Source organism: Muscardinus avellanarius (genome assembly GCF_963383645.1).
Source record: "Muscardinus avellanarius genome assembly, chromosome: 16".
Classification (NCBI taxonomy): Eukaryota; Metazoa; Chordata; class Mammalia; order Rodentia; family Gliridae; genus Muscardinus; species Muscardinus avellanarius.
In genome coordinates, this window is record NC_137802.1 from 24,132,939 (window position 1) to 24,154,073 (window position 21,135).

A 21,135-nucleotide genomic window follows, 5' to 3' on the forward strand; every position below is an offset into this window, starting at 1 on the left:
TTTCTGTTTTCATTTTGAAGTAGAGTTTCATTAAGTTGTTGAGGGCTTTGCAAAGTAGCTGAGGCTGGCCTCAAACCTGTGATCCTCCTGTCTCAGCCTCCAAAGTACTGGGACTACAGGTGTATACCACCATGCCCAGCTTCAACCAATTTTTTTTATTGTATGAACCAGATAGGAACAAAAGCACTGTACTAATACACATTTGATTATCAATTATACTCTTAAAACATGAACAGGCAGATAATTAGTATCTGAATTGTCAGCATTTCTTAAAGAAAACATCCTAGTACAAAATGCCAGAAGTATATTCACTTTGGAGGTGAAAACCACCTGTTCATTTATATATACGATCTGGTTGAATTTCTGACTGAGCAGTTAAATTATGCCAAGGAACAATACCAATTCGGTTTTCAAAAGCATGTATGCTGCCGGGCGTGGTGGCGCACGCTCGTAATCCCCACGCTTGGGAGGCTGAGACAAGAGGATCACGCAGGTTTGAAGCCAGCCTCACTGGCTTAAGAGACCCTGTTTCCAAATAAAATATAAAAATAGGTCTGGGAGTGTAGCCCGGATGTAGAAGGCCCCTGGGTTCCATCCCCAGCACCACCAAAAAAAAAGCATGTATGCTGCACATGCTTTCCAGATGTCTCCAAGGTCCTCAATCTCTTGCTTATCGATCTCTCACTCAAGTTCCAGAAGTGGTTTCCTAACTACTACCTCCAATTTTCACTCTCTTCCCACCAAAAGAAAACGCATACTTGTCCACGAGGACAAGGGGTCTTCTAAATGGCTTTTCCCATCCCCGTGTTCATTCTCACTTATCCAGACTCAAGCCCTCAGTCACCTTTTTGGATCCTTCCTCTGACATTCGGTTCTACCCCTTAACCGGCGGTCAATCCCGCACTCCTTCTGCACAATGTCTTATACATCTCACATTTCCTTTTCATTCCCACACATTCCTCTAGATAAAGCCCTAATCTCCAGAAGAGACCTCATTCAAAACAACTATAAAACCTCCCTTGTCTCCCTTTCTCTAGGACTCTGTTCCTTCTAATGTTACACAAAAACAACTCCAAAATGAATAGCACTGCTGGGTCTTTATTATCAAAGAATTCACACACTAACAAGACACACACACACACACACACACACACACACACACACACACACACACGCAGAGAAACCCCCTGTTAACGTAAGTGGATAAGCATTATGCGGATGACATAAGCAAAAGAAAGGCCCTGGGAGGGCAGGAGGGAGGTGTTACTGCAGGGAGGCTCGGCTCTGCTGGAGGAAGCATTCCAGACAGACAACAGCCCAGCATGGTTTTTTTCATTTTGCTGAAAACATTTTGGGAGGACAAATAGTCCAGTGGTGCTGGGGTACTTCCCACTTGGAGTGATCCTAGAAATAGAGGTTGAACCAGGCTCTGCTAAAGTTTAGACTTGATCCTACTAAAATATAAAACCAACAACAATACAAGAGCCCTCTTAAAGTTTTGTATGTCTGTTTACTTTGGGTTTTCTTTTTTAGGGGGCGGTTAGCCTGGTTTTTTGTTGTTTTGGTACTAAGGATGAAACCCAGGGGCATTCTACCCCTCAACTACACCCCCCCCAGACATTTTTATTTTTTATACATTTTTATTTTAATACAGGGTCTCACTAAACTGTTGAGGGTTTCATTAAATTGCTGAAGCTGCCCACAAAGTTTCAATCCTCATGTCTCAGCCTCCCAAATACTGGGATTACAGGCATGGGCCACCATGCATGGCTTAATATATAATTTTAAGAACAAGATTATATATTAAAAACAAAGAAGCACTTAATAGAACCAAATACATCTTCTCTAAGGGCGACAACTGGTAAGTTACTAAGTCATCTAGCCTCAGAATAGTAAAAAGACTGCAAGAAAATTAGATATGAAGACAGTATTATTATTATTATTATTATTATTATATGTGTGTGTGTGTGTGTCTGTGTGTGTGTGTGTGTGTGTGTGTGTGTGTGTCTGTGTGTGGGGTACTGGGGTTGGAACCCAGGGGTATTCTACCTCTAATTTTTTATTCTTCATTTTTGAAAGAGGGTCTCACTGAGTTGCAAGAGGCCTCACTAAGTAGCTGAGACCGTCCGCGAACTGCGATCCTCTGGTCTCTGTCTCCCAAATGCTGGGATTACAAGTGTGCGCCACCACTCTCGACATGACAGTATTCTTTCTGTACATGTTTATTAGGTCAAGTTGGTTTACTGATGCCATTCAAATTTACTTTATCCTTATTCATATATTTGTCTTCATGATCGGAGCACAACTTAAACTCCCAACTATATTCATGGATTCATCTACTTATCAATATAATATTACTGTGTTTTGTTCATTTGATTCTCTGTTTTAGATTCTAATTTCCTGCTCATAATACCCCGTTCAATGACATAGAAATACTCCTCAAAATAAGCTTTTTGTTCTATCCGTAGACCAAATCTACCTTTTCTGCTGTTAAAAACAGTTTAGTAATTATTTTCCCTATGTTCTTCCCTTTCTGGTGGCAATCTGCCTTAAGCTAAGGTATTCCAATATTTAGAACACATTAGTCCTGCTCAGTCTGACCTCTATTTTAGAGAAAAAGTGGGTGCCCACATGATCAAAGGAGTATATTCAACAATGACCATATTCAATAAAAACTGAAGCTGGGTATTGTGTTGTGCATCTGTAATCCCAGTGCTTGGGAGGCTAACACACAAGGATCATTAGTTCGAGGCCAGCCTCAGCAAATTAGTGAGACATTGGGCAACTTAGCAAAACTATGTTTCAAAATAAAAAAGGGGGGGGGGCTGAGGGTGTAGCTGGGAGGTAGACTGCCCCTGGATTCAATTCCCAGTACCAAAAACAAACAAACAAGACTGATCTAATCACATTTCATAACTCTCAGCAGAGAGAATAAAAGGAGAGGGAAGGAATATACTTGTAATCCCAGTACTTGGGAGGCTGAGACAGGAGGATCGCAGGTTCATGACCAGCCTCAAGCTACTTAGTGAGGATCTCTGCAACTTAATGAGACCCTGTTTCAAAATAAACAATAAAGAGCAGAGTGTGGTGGTGCACGCTTTTAATCCCAGCATTTAATCCCAGCTGAGACAGGAGGATCACAGTTCACAGTTCACAGGAGGACCTCAGCTACATGGTGATGCCCTTTGCAACTCAGTGAGACCCTGTTTTAAAATAAAGAATACAAAATAGGGCTGGGATGTAGCTCAGAGGTAGAATGCCCCTGAGTTCTGCAAAAAAAGAAAAAATAAATAAAAAGTAGAGGGAGAAAGGTCTGATAAATCCACAGAGTATTTTCTTTTTCCAGGGGAGAAAAAAGTCATAATTACCAGTTTGAAAGGGCTCAGCCCCAAGTTGGCAGTGGCTTAAAACACACACACACACACACACACACACACACACACACACACACACACCATTGTGGCAGTTGTCTTAACTAACCATGGTAAGCACAGACACATGAGCAGCACACAGGGCTGCCAACTCTAACTCTGACTAATTTCCTATCTCAATACTTACTCAAATTATAGGGAAGGCAACCTGAGATAAACAGTGTTTCAGTCCTGACTGGAAATGACTGAGACACATAAGCGAGTCAGGGCCAAAGGAAAACACCAAGGAATAAGTTGTCACGTGCAATATGTAATGTGTTTTGATCCTACTCAGAATTTGAAAAGAAATGACTTCTATCTATCATAGGATGATCAAGAATGGTATTTTTCAAATTGCCGTCATAACCTATTTATAAGTTATATAAGATATATTAGTGGTTCAGACATTTTTTAAATGAAATAGAAGACAGAAGAAATAATACCACAAAATATTTAAAAAGTAAGTGCCATTTCATGAAATTGTTTTAGTTTTATGTATGTTTGAATATGTGAATGTATAAAAACAACTAAAAAGTATTTCATAATCCAATAACAAAATGGGCAAGTGAACTAAATAGACATTTCACGAAAGAAGAAATTCAAATGGCCAATAAATGCATGAGAAAATGCTCAACATCACTGGCAATCAGAGAGATGCAAATCAAAACTACCCTGAGATTTCACCTAACTCCAACTCGGATGGCAATCATTCAAAACACAACAACAGATGCTGGTGAGGATGTGGAGAAGTGGGAACTCTAAAACATTGTTGGTGGGACTGTATGAATATAATGCACCAATAAAAAAATTTTTTAAAAGTACCTCATATTATATCATGATTAAAAAATGTTTGAAAAACACTATGATCTTGAATATGCCAGTGAAGCCAGCTTACTTTCTCTAAGTGGAAGCAAACCTAGGAAGAATATTTTTATAAATTTTTACATGATTATATATCCAAAGATTACCTAAGATTTTAAATAATAGTATACTTATATTTTCAGTAGCAAGAATTCATTTATTAGAAAAAAAAGTTTTTAAAGCCAGGCAAACCAGGTGTGGTAGTACATACCTATAATCCCAGTACTTGGGAGACTGAAATAGAAGGACCACAGGTTCAAAGATAGCCTTGGCAAGTAGTGAGACTCTCATCAACCAAGTGAGACCCTCTTTCAAAATAAAAAAATAAAATAGGGCTAGGGGTGTAACTCGGAATGTCCCTAAATTCAATCCCCAGTACCACCACCACCATCAAAAAAAAAAAAAAGTCTCAATGTATTGAGACTCAGCGACCTAGTAAGATCCTATTTAAAAAAATATATATGTTTGTAAAAACAAAAAATAAAAAGAACCAGGGATATAGTTTAGAGGTAGAATGCCCTGAGTTCAATCCCTATTCCCAAAAAATTAAAACTAAAAAATTTTTTAAAAGCCAGATGTGGTGGCACATGCTTGTAATCCTAGCATTTAGAAGGCTGGGACAGGAGGATAATGGTTCGCGGAGACCCTAGGCTACTCAATGAGGCCCTTTACAACTCAGTGAGGTACTTTTTCAAAATAAAAAATAAAAAATAGAACTGGGGTGTAGATCAAAGGTCGAATGCCCCTGGATTTGATCCCCAGTACTGAAAAAAAAAAACATTAAAAAAGACATATTGCTTACTTTCTATATAATAGGCATGGTTCTATGTGTTAAAAATAGAAAACCAAATAAAATGAAAGTCCCTGTGCTTAGGAGGATTAATTCTGGCAGACATAAGTAGCCATGATGCTCAGTGCTAAGTGCTTTACATAGTTCTCACTTGAGCCTCATAATCCTGTGAGGCAGGTAATAGAGCATTTACCTTCATTTTATGTGTATAGGAACCAAGGTTTAAGAAACTTCATTAATATATCCATATATATAACCAGGCGTGGTGGCACACGCTTGTGATCCCAGCATTTGGGAGGCTGAGTCAGGAGGATCTCTCTCTCTCTCTCTCTCTCTCTCTCTCTCTCTCTCTCTCTCCCTCTCCCTCTCCCTCTCCCTCTCCCTCTCCCTCTCTCCTCCTCTCCTTCTCTCTCTCTCTCTCTCTCTCTCTCTCTCTCTCTCTCTCTCTCTCTCTCTCTCTCTCCCCCCCCTCTCTCTCTGAAACAGGATGTCACTAAGTTATGGAGTGCTGTCCATGAACCGTGATCCTCTGGTCTCAGCCTCCCAAATGCTGGGATTACAAGTCTGTGCCACTACTCCCGGCTCTCTCTTTTTTTTTTTAATGTGGTACTGAACCACAGGAGAACTATGCTCCTGGGTACTAGAACCCAGAAGCATTCTATCTCTATGCTACAATGCTACACACCGGCCCTATTTTTTTTCTTTTTATTTTGAAACAGGGTCTCACTAAGTTGTGGAGAACCCCACTAAATTGCTGAGGCTGGCTGCAAACTTGCAATCCTCCTGTCCCAGCCTCCTGAGTACTAGGATTGCAAGCATAAGCATGAGCCACCACGCCCAGTCAAATAATTTCAGTTATAAATAAGTCTGGAGTTACTTGCCCTTTCTTAAATTTTGTCAGTTAAGAGATAATAAATTCTCTCGCCTTCCCTCCTCCTCTCTTCCCCTCTCTTCTTCTCTTTTTGTGTGTATATGTGGTACTGGGTATTGAATCCAGGGGCATTCTATGGCCAAGCTATACTCCCAGCCCTATTTTATTCTTTGTTTTGAAAAACGGTCTCATTAAGTTGTGGTGGCCTTTGAGAAGTTGCTAAGGCTGGCCATGAACCTATGATCTTCCTGTCTCAGCCTCCCAAGTACAGTGATTACCAGGGCATGCTATTGTGCCCAGCTGAAAGAAGGCAATTTTTAAAAAGTGACCTAAAGCTATAATTAGTTTCATTAAACATAGTCTAGGGTACACATACTAAATAATCAGCTAATTTTTATAAAGTCTTAAAAAGGGAGAACAAATGATAGGCAAAAGACATATACAGCTCAGCACACTGTGATCTCAAAAAAAGGTGGCACCCTGCTCCATAAACAAGTCCATCTTAGGCTCTCACAGAAAAGAGGCTTTGGGAGGTGAGATGACAATTCACAGGCCTTATCAGGGAGTCATTCCCAAGATGGATCCTGCAGGTCTGAAAGACATGTTGAGAGATGCAGGGCCCGCCTACACAGGCAGCTAGATGTGCTGAGTCAACCCTGGCAAGGAAGGTAAAGGTGACAGAGGCTAGATTGCCCCGTGTTCCACACTACTAAATACAGTCTGAGCCTCACAGAAGGAACTGTTTCTGCTTTGCTCCCATGGTATCCCCATCACTTAACACAGCATATGGAATACGGCAGGTACTCAGAAAATATTTGCTAAATAAATAAATTATATTGCATGAGTTATTCCCTCTCTTGGACTTTGGATTTCTATAAAGAAAAAGGACTGGACTAGATCAATAGGTTCCCTTCCATCTCTGAAGGTTTATACTTTGAGCCATAATTCCTAAATCCATCAAACAGGGTTTCAGTAACATCACTCCAGGACATCCGGGTTTGAATACAGGCCAAGTCACAAGGTTTCACAGCATCTTACTCACTGCAGCCCTGCATAAAATAAACAAAATGAATTGGCCCTGTTGAAACTACTGAAACCATGAAGGCCTCCTTTTCAAGGAGAAACTGCCTGATATTTGCTAAGGGATGAAGAGCAAGTATTGTAGAAATGACATAAAACATGTCTGACTATTCAGCTAAAACAGAAGAAAAACTGATGCATAAAAACAACAGTAGCAACAATTTAGTTTTTTAGGATGTGTGAAATCAGAAAACTCTAATAACTGGTTTAGCCAAATAATCTCTGGCCTTAATACCAAAGTATGCTTACTTTCTATAAAGGCAGGATATTTATTTTTGAAACATAGACTTATGTTCAATTGTCAGTTAGGAATTACTCTCTAACCTTTTAGATTTTTTTTCCAAGAAGAGAAACCATCATTTTAAGTAATAGCTTCTCAAATTAATGAAGTAACCTGACTTACTCACCAAACCATCAGGTCACAGATTTGATTAAATATATTTGTTGCAGATTGAAATGTAAGGATTAAACATTAAAGTATGTCCCTTATCTATAAAAATATTTTGATGATTTCTGAATCACCTCTAAATTTTATAGGGGAATGTTTGGCCTCTAAATATTTCAGACCTCTTTGCAGATTATATATATATATATATATATATATATATATATATATATATATATGCTTCTAATATATATGTGTGTGTATGTATATATATATTCTACCATATATATTCTACCATATACATATATTTATATATTTATATATTCTACCATATACATATAGTCATATGTATATGGTAGAAACTATAGAGGGATCAGGAAATTCTAGAAACTATATTAAGTTCTCAAATTTAGGATTGACTCATTTTGGGTATCATGGCTTAGCATAAAAAGTCAAAGAGTAATTCAAAAGTTTAAATAAAGGCACATTAAGACACACATCAAAAGATACTTTATAAATGTGACTGTTAATAAAAAGATAAGACCAAAGGCATTTCACTGTGGACAAACTATAAGAGAAAATGTTTACACTGTTCACATTTCCACTCATTGGCTTGTTCTTACTGCTTGTTCCCTGGTTGTTTGTTTTGGTGGTGTACTAAGATGGAACCCAGGGGCATTCTACCTCCAAGATACACCCCCCAGCCCTCTTTACTTTTTGAAACAGGGTCTTGCTAAGTTGCTGAGGCTGCCATCATCTTGTCTCAGTCTCCCAAGCACTGGGATTACAGTTGTATGCCACACCTGGCAGCTCTATTTATTTTTAGTGCACGCTGGCCTTGAACCTGTGATTCTTCTGTCTTAGCTTCCCAAGTACTGGGATTCCAGGCATGTACCACCATATCAGGTTCCCTTCGGCTTATTCTTATTTCGGTACTAGCTATATACTTGAAAACTAGGACGTGGAGCCAGGCGTGGTGGCTCACGCCTGTAATCCTAGCATGCAGGAGGCTGAGACCGGACAGCCTCAGCTACTTAATGAGACCTCTGCAACTTACTGAGACCCTGTTTCAAAATAAAGAATAAAAACTAGGGCAGAGGATGTAGCTCGGAGGTCAAATGCCTCTGGGTTTCATCCCCAGACCCGCAAAAAAGAAAAAAAAGAAAAAAAGAAAACTAGGACCTGGATACGTGTATGACAAAGTTCATTATAGCATTCACAGTAGCAAGGTGGAAATAACCCAGTGTTTATCAACATATGAATGGATAAATAAATAAAATATATATGTGCAGGGAATATTATTCAGCCATAAAAGGAATGAAGTTCTAATACATGCTAAAATAAATGGAAAAAGCTTAAGAACCTTATGCTAAGTAAAATGAGACACAAAAGGACAAATATTGCCTGACACCAGCTGTGTGAAACAGCTAGAACGAGCAAGTTAACAGAGACGAAGGTAGATTAGAGCTTCCTGGTGGCTAGCTGGGAGAAAGGAATGGGAATCATTACTTACTTAATGGTTACAAGGCTTCTAAGCTGATGAAAAAGTTTTGGAAATAGTGGTGCAAGGTTGCATACCGGTATAAATATAATTAATACCACGGAATTCAATAATTAAAAATAGCTAAAGCGCCAAGTTTTATTATATATATTTTTGTATACAAAATATATTTTATACACACACAAACACACACACACACAGAAGTCCACAGATGGACAGCATGTAGGATGACAGTATTGAATTACTGTTGATTTCTTGGTTATGGTAATGGCATAGAGCTGTACAGAAAAATGTCTGTACTTGGAAATTATGCTAAAGAACATAAAAGTGAAGTGTCATGAAATCTGCTACCTATTTTTGGATGGTGTGGCACAAGACTAAGTGTATGTGGAGAGGGAGAGATAAAGCATGTAGGGTAGAACAGTGGGTGAATAATTTTTTTCTTTTTCCTTTCTTCTTTTTTTTTTTTTTTTTTTGGTGGTACTGGAGATAGAACCCAGGGGCATTCTATTTTTGAACAATACCCCACCCTTTTTTATTTTTTTTGTTTTGATACAAGGTCTTTCTAGGTTGCTAAAAGTCTCACTAAGTTGCTAAGGCTGGTCTTGAAGCTATGATCCTGTCTTAGCCTCCCAAGTACTGGGATTACAGTTTTGTATCACCACACCTGCTACAATGGGTGAATGTAAATAAAGGTTACATAGGTAAAGTCTTCTTTCAATCTTACTATGGGTTTGAAAGTTTCAAAATAAAAATAAGATAATTAAAAATGAGAATTTCACAATTTTCCTCTCTTCCTCTCAGAACATACTTAAGAAAACTAAGTGATCAAGGAGGGAACAGAGCAGATTCAGTGCTTTGCATACCTTCCACATCATACCAATGTGCACCATTTGTGATTCCATCTTTGAAAGTCTCGTCTTCATCTCCTGGACAATGAGGCTCACCAGTTTTCATTATGGGGTGGTTTGAAGCATAAGCTTTTGCCAAGTATTTAAAGACTTCATCATCTGAGGTTTTGCTATAGATTCCAGTGACCTTATGTTCTGGAGAATCATCAAAAGGATAGCTTGCTACCACTGAGCCACCATGCAGATTTCCAGAAAGCACAAACCTTTGAAAATACAACAAAATCATATATCACTTTAAAAGGGCACAGAAAGCACCATGCATTTAAAAATTCTATAACATCTCTCACAAATGAACCTTTTTTTTCTTTTCTTTTCTTTTTTTTTTTTTTGTTTGATGCTGGAAATAGAAATTCATAGCCTCCCATGTACAAGGCAAGCACTCTAACACTGAACTATATTCCCAGCCCTATAAATGAACTCAGATATCTCTCATGGAGACCTAGAAGACAATCCTATCAACTTTTATAAGCAGACAACTACAATAACAAAAAAGAAAATGGAAAGGAAGTATCATCCATTTAAAATCTCAACCAGTTTTCACAATTTTGAAGAAAATTTCCCATTATTGAAAAATAGCTGAATAACCCAGCATAACTTTCAGGACATGTAATATTTAGGCAATTCCAAATTCATGTAGTAGATTGAACTATATTAACATTCAACATTTTTAACCCATAATATGACAATTTTATATAATCCAATCAATATTTAAATTTCATAATGTGTCAACTCCATAGAAAAAGCTGGCTGTATAAATATTTTTAATACAAGAGTTAACTTTTATGCTTTGTAAATATACTGTCTAAAGAGATTTCTTTTCTTGCTTTTTTTTTTTTTTTGGTACTAGGGATTGAACCCAGGGGCATCCTATCTCTGAGCTACACTCCCAGCCCTATTTTTAATTATTTATTTTGAAACAGGGTCTCACTAAGTTGCAGAGGGCCTTGCTAAGTAGCTAAGGCTGGCTGTGAACCTGTGATCCCTGCGTTCAGCCTTGCAAATACTGGGATTACAACTATGCTTAAGCATGTGCCACTACATCTGGCCTAAAGAGAATTTTAAAGATAGGATTTGTTTATTTATTTCTTATTTGTTTATTTATTTTCCAGGGATTGAACCCAGAGGCATTCTGCCTTTGAGCTATACCCCCAGGCCGATTTCATTTCTTAATTGGAAACAAGGTCTCACTAGGTTGATGAGAGTCTCATTACTTGATGAGGCTATTCTGGAACCTGGAACCTGTGATCCTCTTATCTCAGTCTCCCAAGTACAAGGATTATGAGCATGAGCCATCAGTCCTGGCTTGGAAGTCTAATTTAAAATAGGATGTGAGCTAGGCATGATGGTGCACACCTGTAATCCAAGTACTTGGGAGGCTAAAGTAGGAAGATTACAGGTTTAAGGATAGCCTCAGCAACTTAGCAATGCCCTCCAAAACTCAATGAGACTCTGTTTCCTAATAAAAAAGTAAACAGGAGGTACAACTCAAAGGGAGAATGCCCCTGGGTTCAATTGCCAGTACCACAAAAAAGAGAGAGAGAGAGAAAGAAAAAGAAAAGTAGGAAGAGAGAGGGAGAGAGGCAAGAAAAGAAAAAAGAAAAAGGAAACATACCAGGATGTGTTTTGTTTTACACCAGTTTCACAAAATATCTATACTAAATTCATACGTTAAAGAAAGAGGCCACAGTTAAGTTTCATCAGAAGCCAGGTGTGGTAGCACATGCTTGTAATCCCAGCATTTGGGAGGCTGAGACAGGAGGATTGCGGTTCGCGGACAGTCTCAGCTACTACTTCGTGAGGCCCTTTGCAACTCAGTGAGACCCTGTTTATAAAGAATAAAAAATAGGGCTGGGGATGTAGCTCAGAGGTAGAATGCCCTTGGGTTCCACTCCTAGTACTGCAAAAATAAATAAATAAATAAAAGAAGTTTCAGCAGAAACAAAACAAACCTCATGCAGTAAGATGTGTGTGTGTGTGTGTGTGTGTGTATATATATATATATATATATGTATATATATGTATATATATGTATGTGTATGTATGTGTATGTATATGTATATGCATATATCTAAGACTAGTTCTCCAATCACATCAAAATATTGGGTAATTACGAAATAAACTGACAGTGGGAGTAGTGGCACATGCCTGCGATCTCAGTAACTGGGAGGCTAAGACAGGAGGACAGCAGGTTCCAGGACAGCCTGAGCAATGTCGTAAGACTCTCAGCAACCTAGCAAGTCTCTGTTCCAAAACAAAAAATAAAAGAGCTGGGGGTATATCTCGGAGGTAGAATGCCCCTGGGTTCATTACCCAGTATCCTCTCCCCCCAAAAAAGGAAAGAAAGAAAAACATGGAGACAAGGCTGTTCCTTAAAAAATGTTTCTACTCGCCAGGCATGGTGGCACACGCTTGTAATCCCCGCGCTTGGGAAGCGGAGACAGGAGGATCGCGCAGGTTTGAAGCCAGCTGTGCTGGCTTAAAAGACCCTGTTTCCAAATAAAAATATAAAATAGGTCTGGGAGTGTAGGCCAGAGATAGAAGGGCTTCCAGGAAACCCAATAGCACCAAAAAAAAAAAAAAAAAAAAAAAAAAAAGTTTCTACTCTGTGCATTTATGTGTGGTACTAGGCATTGAACCCAGGACCTTGTACATGCTAGTCAAGCCACTACCACTGCTACATCCCCAACTCTATGCTTTTAAGTGAACCAATATATAATCTGGTCAAGTTCTGATAAGCAAAGAAATGCTGAAGAACTCTTTTATGGTGAAAGCTAAAGGTAAAAACATGCTTACATTCCAGTTGTGCATCTTTCACAGACATAACAGTTTAAACTACTACTACAAGAGATTAAATACTTTTTTGTCTTTGCACTCTCAATTGGATTTTCTTCCTTCTGCTTTTCTATGGTTGAAATTAATCTAAGGAAATCCTTCAGGGAGTTGATATTTAACATCCCCCCCACCCCCGTAAGCTTGAAAGAAAATTAAATCTATCATGTCTAATTTGAAAGGTTATTTTAAGCATGATCAGTACCATCCCAGGAGATCAAACAATGAAAATTACTTATAACCCAGAATCTGTTCATTACAAGAAAGAACTTAGCCAATAATGACTATGATTAAACATTAGCAGTGACTATAAAAAGAGACTAGTTTAAAACTAATATAATTAGCACCCTTTCAAACACCAGAGAATGCCACTTAGTATAGTGGCAAAAGCACAAGCTTTGGAGCCAGACAAATATGGGTAAGAACACTCAGTCTCCTAGAACCGTAGCTGAATACAACCTCTAAACCAATAAATCTAGTTTCCCTCTCGTCTGTAAAGAAAGGATTAAAGCTACCTGCTTTCCAGAGTTATGAAAACTCAGTAAAACAACACGTATGAACTTCTTCTAGCACAAAGACTGCTTTCTAGCTTCTGTTCAATAGAAGAAATGAGTAGTTAGCATATCTAGCATCCTGCTTGAGAAATCTCTGCCATTGACAGCCCTTCTGTGATAGAATGATTAAGAAACTAAAGCTATGTACGTATTTTAACTTTCTAACTCTACCCTACCAACCTCTCCCCCATGACTAAAGAATTAACAATTACTTTCTGCTTTACATTTCTCGTGTGTGTGTGTGTGTGGGTGGGGGAGTATTGGGGATAGAACTCAGGGACATTTTACCTCTAAACTACACCCTCAGCTCTATTTTATTTGTTTTATTTTATTTGTGGTACCAGAGATTGAACCCAGGGACTTCCTACATCTGGGCTACACTCACAGCCCTATTTTTTATTCTTTATTTTGAAACAGGGTCTCACTAAGTTGCAGAGGGCCTCAATAAGTTGCTGAGGTTGGCTGTGAACCTGCGATCCTCCTGTCTCCTGGCTGCTTTGTATTTAAAAAATATACTTTCCCCCCATTGATTCTAGAAAAGCTATAAAAAGTTTAGCCCAGTTCAGGCAATCCATTCAGCAACAAATATTTTTTGAGTATCATAAGCATAACACAGTTCTAGGAATATGTATGAACAACAACAATAACAACTAAGTCCTGAATATTCTAAAAGTGAAGTATGCTACTTTATTTTTTATTTTGTTTACTACTGGGGATGGAACCCAGGGGCATTCTACCTCTGAGAGACTCCCCCACCTCTAATTTTTAAAATATATTTATTTATTTATTTTTATTTTATTTTATTTTATTTTTTATTTATTTATTTATATATATATATTTTTTGTGGTACTGGGGTGGAACCCAGAAGCTTTCTACCTCCAGGCTATACTCCTAGACCTATTTTATTATTTTATATTTTATTTTGAAACAGGGTCTCACCAAGTTGCTGAGAGCCTCACTAAGCCGCTGAGGCTGGCTTCGAACTTGTGCAATTCTCCTGTCTCAGCCTCCCAAGCACGGGGATTACAAGCGTGCGCCACCACACCCGGCTTTTATTCTTTATCTTTGAAACAGGGTCTCACTGAGTTGCAAAAGCTCCTGGGTTCCACCCCCAGAACCACAAAAACAAAACAAAAAAACTTTAAAGTCCAAGATTTTTCCTCAAATTTCACACAACACTTTAGAAAGAACTATCTTTAAAATGGCCTGGCCAAGTATTTTTAAAACAATAAAATATGTGCAATCGACTTGAGTGAAAACATCCCATTAAATCTTCTTTACTCTAATACATAGTTTATAAGGAAGATTTTATAAGAAAGATTTCAAAAGAAAGTAATATCTATTACACTCTTTTTTTTTTTTTTTTTGTACTGAGGGTGAAACCCAGGGGCCTTCTACCTCCAGGCTATACTCCCAGCCCTGTTTTATAGTTCATTTGGAAACAGGGTCTCACGAAGTTACTGAGAGCCTCACTAAGTAGCTGAGGCTGGTTTTGAATCTATGCAATCCTCCCATCTCAGCCTCCCAAACACTGGGATTACAACCATGCACCACCATGCCCGGCTATATAAGATCACTCTTTTGAGCCTTTGTCAAAACAACTTTGCATTGTCTATCAATTACAATCTTATTTGGAAAGTATTTTGTGGTTATTCGAGTTAATTCTCTCAATATTTTTTCTTTTTCTTTTCTCTCTTGTGTGTGTGTGTGTGTGTGTGTGTGTGTGTGTGCGCGCTGCAGATTGAGCCCTAGAACATTTTACCTCTGAGCTATAACCCTAGTCTATTTTACTTTATGTTTTTTTGAACCGGTCTCACTGAGCTGCCCAGACTGGTCTTGAACCTGTGACCCTCCTGTCTCAGCCTCCCTAGTACTGGAATCATAGGCTTGCACCACCACCCCCAGCCACTTCAGTATACTTTCATATCTCTCCTTGCATCCGACTTAAAGTAGTTGGGCTAGGGAAGTAGCAGAGGCCTAGAGCTCTTGCCAAGCACAAACAAGGCCCAGGTTCAACCCCCAACACACACACACACACACACACACACACACACACACACACAATGAAACATAAAGTAGAACTAAATATATGATAAATATTACAAATAGTGAAGAATCTACAAATATTGCGAGTTAATTCTATCCTAGTACCACCAAAAGTCAGTCATTTAAATGCTAATTGCCTATCTAAGTCTGAATAGGTGAATTTACTTAAAGAAGTCTAGTGTGAAGCCCAGCATGGTGGCCCATGTTACCAGTACTTGGGCGGCTGAGACAGGGAGGAATGCAGGTTGGAGGACAGCTTCAGCAAGTAGTGAGACTTTCATCAACCAAGTGAGACCCTATTTAAAAAACAAATATAAAATAGGGCTGGGGGAATAGCTCAGAGGTGGAATGTTCCTGGGCTCAATCCCCAGTAACACACACACACGAAGTCTAATGCTGGGCATGGTGGCGCACACTTGTAATCCCAGTAATGGGGAAGCTGAGACAGGAGGATTGAAGGTTCTCAACCAGCATTCAGCTACTTAGTGAGGTCCTCCACAAGTTAGTGAGACCCTGTTTCAAAATAAAGAATAAAAAATAGACCTGGGAGTGTAGCAAAAAAGTCTAGTGTTTCAAAAGTATATAGTTAAATAAACTATAAAATATTTCAGTGATGGAGTTAATATTTATTTTATATTTTCCTAAGTATTTGTTTTAATTACCAATTATACAAAACACCCTTTGGTTATTTTTGTATAAAATAAGACAAAAAATAAAAATTAAGTTTAAGCTGGGCGTAGTGGTGCATGTTTGTAATCTCAGCATTCTGGAGGCTGAGACGGGAGGATCGTGGTTCGAGGACAGTCTCAGCTACTTAGTGAAGCCCTTTGCAACTCCGTGAGACACTGTTTCAAAATAAAGAATAAGAAATAGGACTGGGAGTATAGCTCCAAGGTAGAATGCCTCTGGGTTCCATCCCCAGTAACACACACACACACACACACACACACACACACACACACAAAGTTTACTGTCTTACACTGGAGAACTTTTAAAATTATTCATATTCAAAATAACAAGCTCTATTTCCTCCCTCCTTCTTTCTTTCCTCTCTTCCTTTTTCCTTTCTTTTTCTTCTCAAGCATGGCATTCTACCTCTAAGCTACATCCCCAGCCCTATTTTTTATTCTTTTTTTTTTTTTTTTTTTTGGTGGTACTGGGGTTCCTGGAAACCCTTCTACCTCCAGGATATACTCCCAGTACCTATTTTTATACTTTTTAAAATTTGGAAACAGGGTCTCTTAAGCCAGCGCAGCTGGCTTCGAACCTACGCAATCCTCCTGTCTCTGCCTCCCAAGAGCAGGGATTACAAACATGGGCCACCATGCCCGGCTTATTCTGTGTGTGTGTGTGTGTGTGTGTGTGTGTGTGTGTGTGTGTGTGGTTTGTTTTTTTTTTTTTTTTTTGGTGGTACTGGGGATGGAACCCAGAGGCTTTCTACCTCCGGGCTATGCTCCCAGACCTATTTTATATTTTATTTGGAAACACGGTCTCACTAAGTTGCTGAGAGCTTCACTCAGTAGCTGAGGCTGGCTTCGAACCCGTGCGATCCTCCTGTCTCAGCCTCCCAAGTGCGGGGATTACAAGCATGCGCCACCACACCCGGCTTATTCTTTATTTGTGAAACAAGGTCTCACTAAGTTGTGGAGAGCTTACTAAGTAGCTGAGTTTGGCAGAGAACCTCAACCTCAATCCTCCTGTCTCAGCCTCCGAAGTACTAGGATTACAAGTGTGCGCTACCATGCCTGGCTACAAAAATCTATTTCTAATATAGCTGGGTAAGCAGGATATCAAGGAATCACTAAACTACACTCCCACCCTATTTTACTTTTTATTTTGAAAGAGGGTCTCACTAGCCGGGCATGGTGGTGCACCCTTGTAATCCCAGCATTTGGGAGGAAGAGACCGGAGGATCGCGGTTCGGGGACAGCCTCAGCTACTTGGGGAGGCCCTCCACAACTTAGTGAGACCCTGTTTCAAAATAAAGAATAAAAAAATAGGGCAGGGGATATAGCATGGAGATCAAATGCCCCTGGGTTCCATCCCCAGACCCGCAAAAATAAAAAATAAAATAAAAGACTAAAAATAGGGCTGGAGGTGTAGCTTGGAGGCACAATGCCCCTGGGTTCCATACCCAGTTCCGCCAAAAAAAAAAAGGGGGGGGTCTCACTAAATTGCTGAGGTTGGCTTCAAACCTATAATCCTGCTATCTCAGCCTCCCAAGTACTGTGATTACAAGCATGCAACACCACATCTGTTTTTTAACTTTATTCGCATCCTTTGTTATTGATAAATCCTTAAAGAATGTGTTTTGAGAGAGAGAGAGAGAGAAAGAGAGAGAGAGAGAGAGAGAGAGAGAGAGTGTGTGTGTGTGTGTGTGTGTGTGTGTGTGTGTGTGTGTTATTAGAGATTGAGAGAGAGAGAGAGTGTGTGTGTGTGTTATTAGAGATTGAGAGAGAGAGAGAGAGAGAGAGAGAGAGAGTGTGTGTGTGTGTGTGTGTGTGTGTGTGTGTGTGTGTGTGTGTGTGTTATTAGAGACTGAACCCAGAGCATTCTATCTCTGAAACTGGTTCTTCTCAGTTGCTTATAGTCTCACTAAGTTGCTAAGGCTGGTCTCCAACCTACGATCCTCCTGTCTCAGTCTCCCAAGTACTGGGATTAAAGGTGAGCCACCATGCCCAGCTTGAGTTGATTTTTGAAGACAGAGGATGGATGGATGGATGTACTCCTCATCCTATATAATCACTTACTTTCCCTTTTGATTAGAGTTACATGTTTGAAAAAATGGTTGGGTACAATTAGGGTAGTCTATTGCACAGAACAAAATGACCCACCCACACATGAGCTTTAAAAATCTTCACAAGCTCCTATCATTAAACTAAACAGACCAAATCATAATTCATAAGCATTAAATACTAGTAATATGAGTTAATCAGAGAGGGAACTTTTGGGTCCAGATTTAAAGTTCAAGGATCAGTATATCTTCAAGGTGACATATATCAAAAGGAAATTTTCATTTTTGGTCTCAGCAGAATTAATACTGAAATGAGAAATTCCTACAAGGACTGAGAGAAGGTAAACACTTAAGCAATGGCAACAGTGCAGATGATATATCACCTCAGAAAAGCCCTGGCCATCAGAGCTTCTGACAATAACTATTATGTTAAAGTCAAATTAATGCAGATGTTTGGAGTACCTGACAGAGTTATCCTTAAAAAAAAACTTTCTAGAAAGTGTATGTGAAATATCTATAAGGGATCTTCTAAAGGGGAGTAAAGTAAAAGGTAGAAGATAAAAAGAATCTGGAACTGGTCTGATGTCCATGAATCTTCTAGATGCACTGTATCTGATTAAAATCTCATTGAAGAAATTATTCCCAGACTCATAGAGAACCTTCATTGCTCACTATTACCTATATCTTATCTGCCACTCAGAAACCTTTAAATCAAGACAGAAAGATTAAATAACTATTGCTTCAAAAGCCTTATGAAGACACCAAAATGGGAATATGCTGGCAATACCTGTGCTTGAAAAAGGAAAGTTACATGCGTGCTCCCTTTACACATTAGTCTGTTTGAAGTAACTACCCTCTTCTTTTATTCCTCTGCTATTTTTTTTTTGCTATAAATCCCAAATCCACAGGTCTTGCTATAAATTCACAAGTTTTACTATAAGTCCCATATTCACAAGTCTTTCTCAAGACTCAGTTCAAAGTTCTACCTCGTGCACAGAAATGATATGTTATTTATTGCAGCTCACGCACATTTTGCCAGTGGGTTCAGTTTCTGCAAGGTTTAACTAGGCAAACATCTCATACAGATTATATATTTTATTTATTTATTTATTTATTTTTTGCAGTACCAGGGATGGAACCCAATGGCATTGTATCTCTGCGCTACACCTCTCCAGCCCTATTTTTTAGTCTTTTTGTTTTTGAAACAGGGTCTCACTGAGTTGTGAAGGGCCTCGCTAAGTAGCTGAGGCTGTCGGCGAACCACAATACTCCAGGCTCAATACTCCAGTCTCAGCCTCCCGAATGCCGGGATTGCAAGCGTGTGCCACCACGCCAGGCTCATACAGATTTTTAACATTCTTGTTATATAGTCATTTCTTGAGGCCCTCATTGTGCTTTTTAATTTTTTCAATTGCATACAATGCTTACTCACACTCAGTGTGCATCAGGAGTGACAATTAGCCATTCTACCCAGGCCCGATAAAAAATAAGGTGCAGGAATGGTATCAGAAACCCTCCGAGTGTAAAATGAAGCGACCCACAGATCTGTACAAGTTCTCCAGCCAAGACCGTATGCTCCTTAGCAGAGTCACAGGTAAAGAGGAGAACCAGTTTCTGTCAAATAATCAAGAGGAAGAAACCGAGGGTGTCATTTACTATTTCTGGGCCTCTCTCCCCAGTCGAGCACAGACTCGGAATCAGATTAAGTCCCAGCTACACTGCTCACTATGTAAATTGTTACCAGCCTGACCCTGTATTTCCCGTATGCAAAACCAGGATACGAACGGTGTCTCTCTGTCCTCACGGGTTGTGGCCAATATCAAGTGAGATAATGGGGTCACGGAAAGTGCTTAGCACGGTGGCTCTCGAAATAACATATCGACTGCTTATCTATAAAACGAGTTATCCTTCGGTTCTCGTCCATCACTCACACTCTACGGTTCTGGGAGAACAGAAACAGCATTCCAGAACGTTGTCTCCCCTTCGGCCTTGCCTTAAACAGATGCCAGCCTCCTCCAGGCAGCGCTCTTTGACGATCGGCGGGACGAGGCGGCTCCGCGGGCCTGGGCCGCGTCCTGTCACCCCGCGCCCGCCTCGCCACGCGGGTGCAGCCCGGGCCCGGCCCCGTGCCCTTGAAAGCCGGGCGGCCGGGAGGGAAGCGGGGCACTCACTTGTTCCTGCGGATCCAGTCCATCAGCGCGCGCACCTCCGGCACCTCGTCCAGCGAGGGGGGCTCGCCGGTGCCGAACTGGTCGGGGAAGCTGCGGTTGAGGTCGCGGCCCCGGCTGTTGTCGCGGCCGCTGGCCCGGGGCGCGCCGCCGTCGCCGAGGCCGCAGTCGCCCTCGCGGGCGCGCTCGAAGCCGTCGGGGTTGAGGCTGGGCAGCAGGTACACGTCGGTGGTGTTGAGCAGGCGGACGAGGCGCGGGTCCCCGCGGCCGTAGCCGGACGCCAGCTCGCGCGCCAGGTAGACCAGCACCTGGCGCGACACCGTCTCGTCGCCGTGCATGTTGCCCACCAGCTTCACCTGCGGCCGGCCGGGCAGCAGCGGGCCCGCGCCGCCGTCAGGGAGCGGCGGCCCCAGGCCGGCGGTGAGGCGCAGCACCCACAGCGGCCGGCCCTCCACCGAGCGGCCGATGCTGAAGAGGCGGGCCAGGCCGGGGGGCCCCGCGGCCGCCGCCGCCTCCAGCGCCTCGCCCAGCTCCTCTTCGTGGTAGTAGCGGTCGAACTGGCCCTCGGCCGCCTCGGCGCCCGCGCTCGTCGTCGTGGTCGCCTCCGCCTTCTTGATGTGCGCCGCGCGGGCCGGGCTCCGCCGCAGCAGCAGCAGCAGCAGCAGCAGCAGGCACAGCGGCAGATGGAGGCGCCCGAGCCACCCGGGCGGCCGCGCTCCCCAGCCGCTCGCCATCTTCCAGCAGCGCCGCTAAGCCCGGCTCCGCTCCCGCGGCTCCGCGCTCCGGGCGGCCGCGGCCCGCCGGATCCCCTCCGCACCTAGCAACCCCATCCCGCCCTCCCGCCGCAGCCAATCGCCGGCCGGCCTGCGGTTGCGTCACGCCAGGGGGCGGGGCTCTCCTTAAAGCGGCCCCTTCGCTCTGGGCGTGCCTTTGCCCCTCCAGTCCCGGAGGAGTTGGGTCGCTCCCTTCCTTGGTTAAGGATCTTCTCCTTCTCT

General features: G+C 41.2%; 1 protein-coding gene across 1 annotated transcript in view; it reads right to left on the bottom strand.

Annotated features, from left to right (window-relative positions):
- Positions 1–20,874, bottom strand: part of CPD (carboxypeptidase D) — a gene marked incomplete at both ends in the record, with an annotated part of 77,310 nt that extends 56,436 nt beyond the window's left edge. The window contains 2 exons of the mRNA XM_080712488.1: positions 9,765–10,012; positions 20,144–20,874. Coding sequence (XP_080568614.1) covers positions 9,765–10,012; positions 20,144–20,874 — 979 coding nt within the window. The remainder of the gene's footprint in view (positions 1–9,764; positions 10,013–20,143) is intronic.
- Between the last annotated feature and the right edge of the window lie 261 nt (positions 20,875–21,135).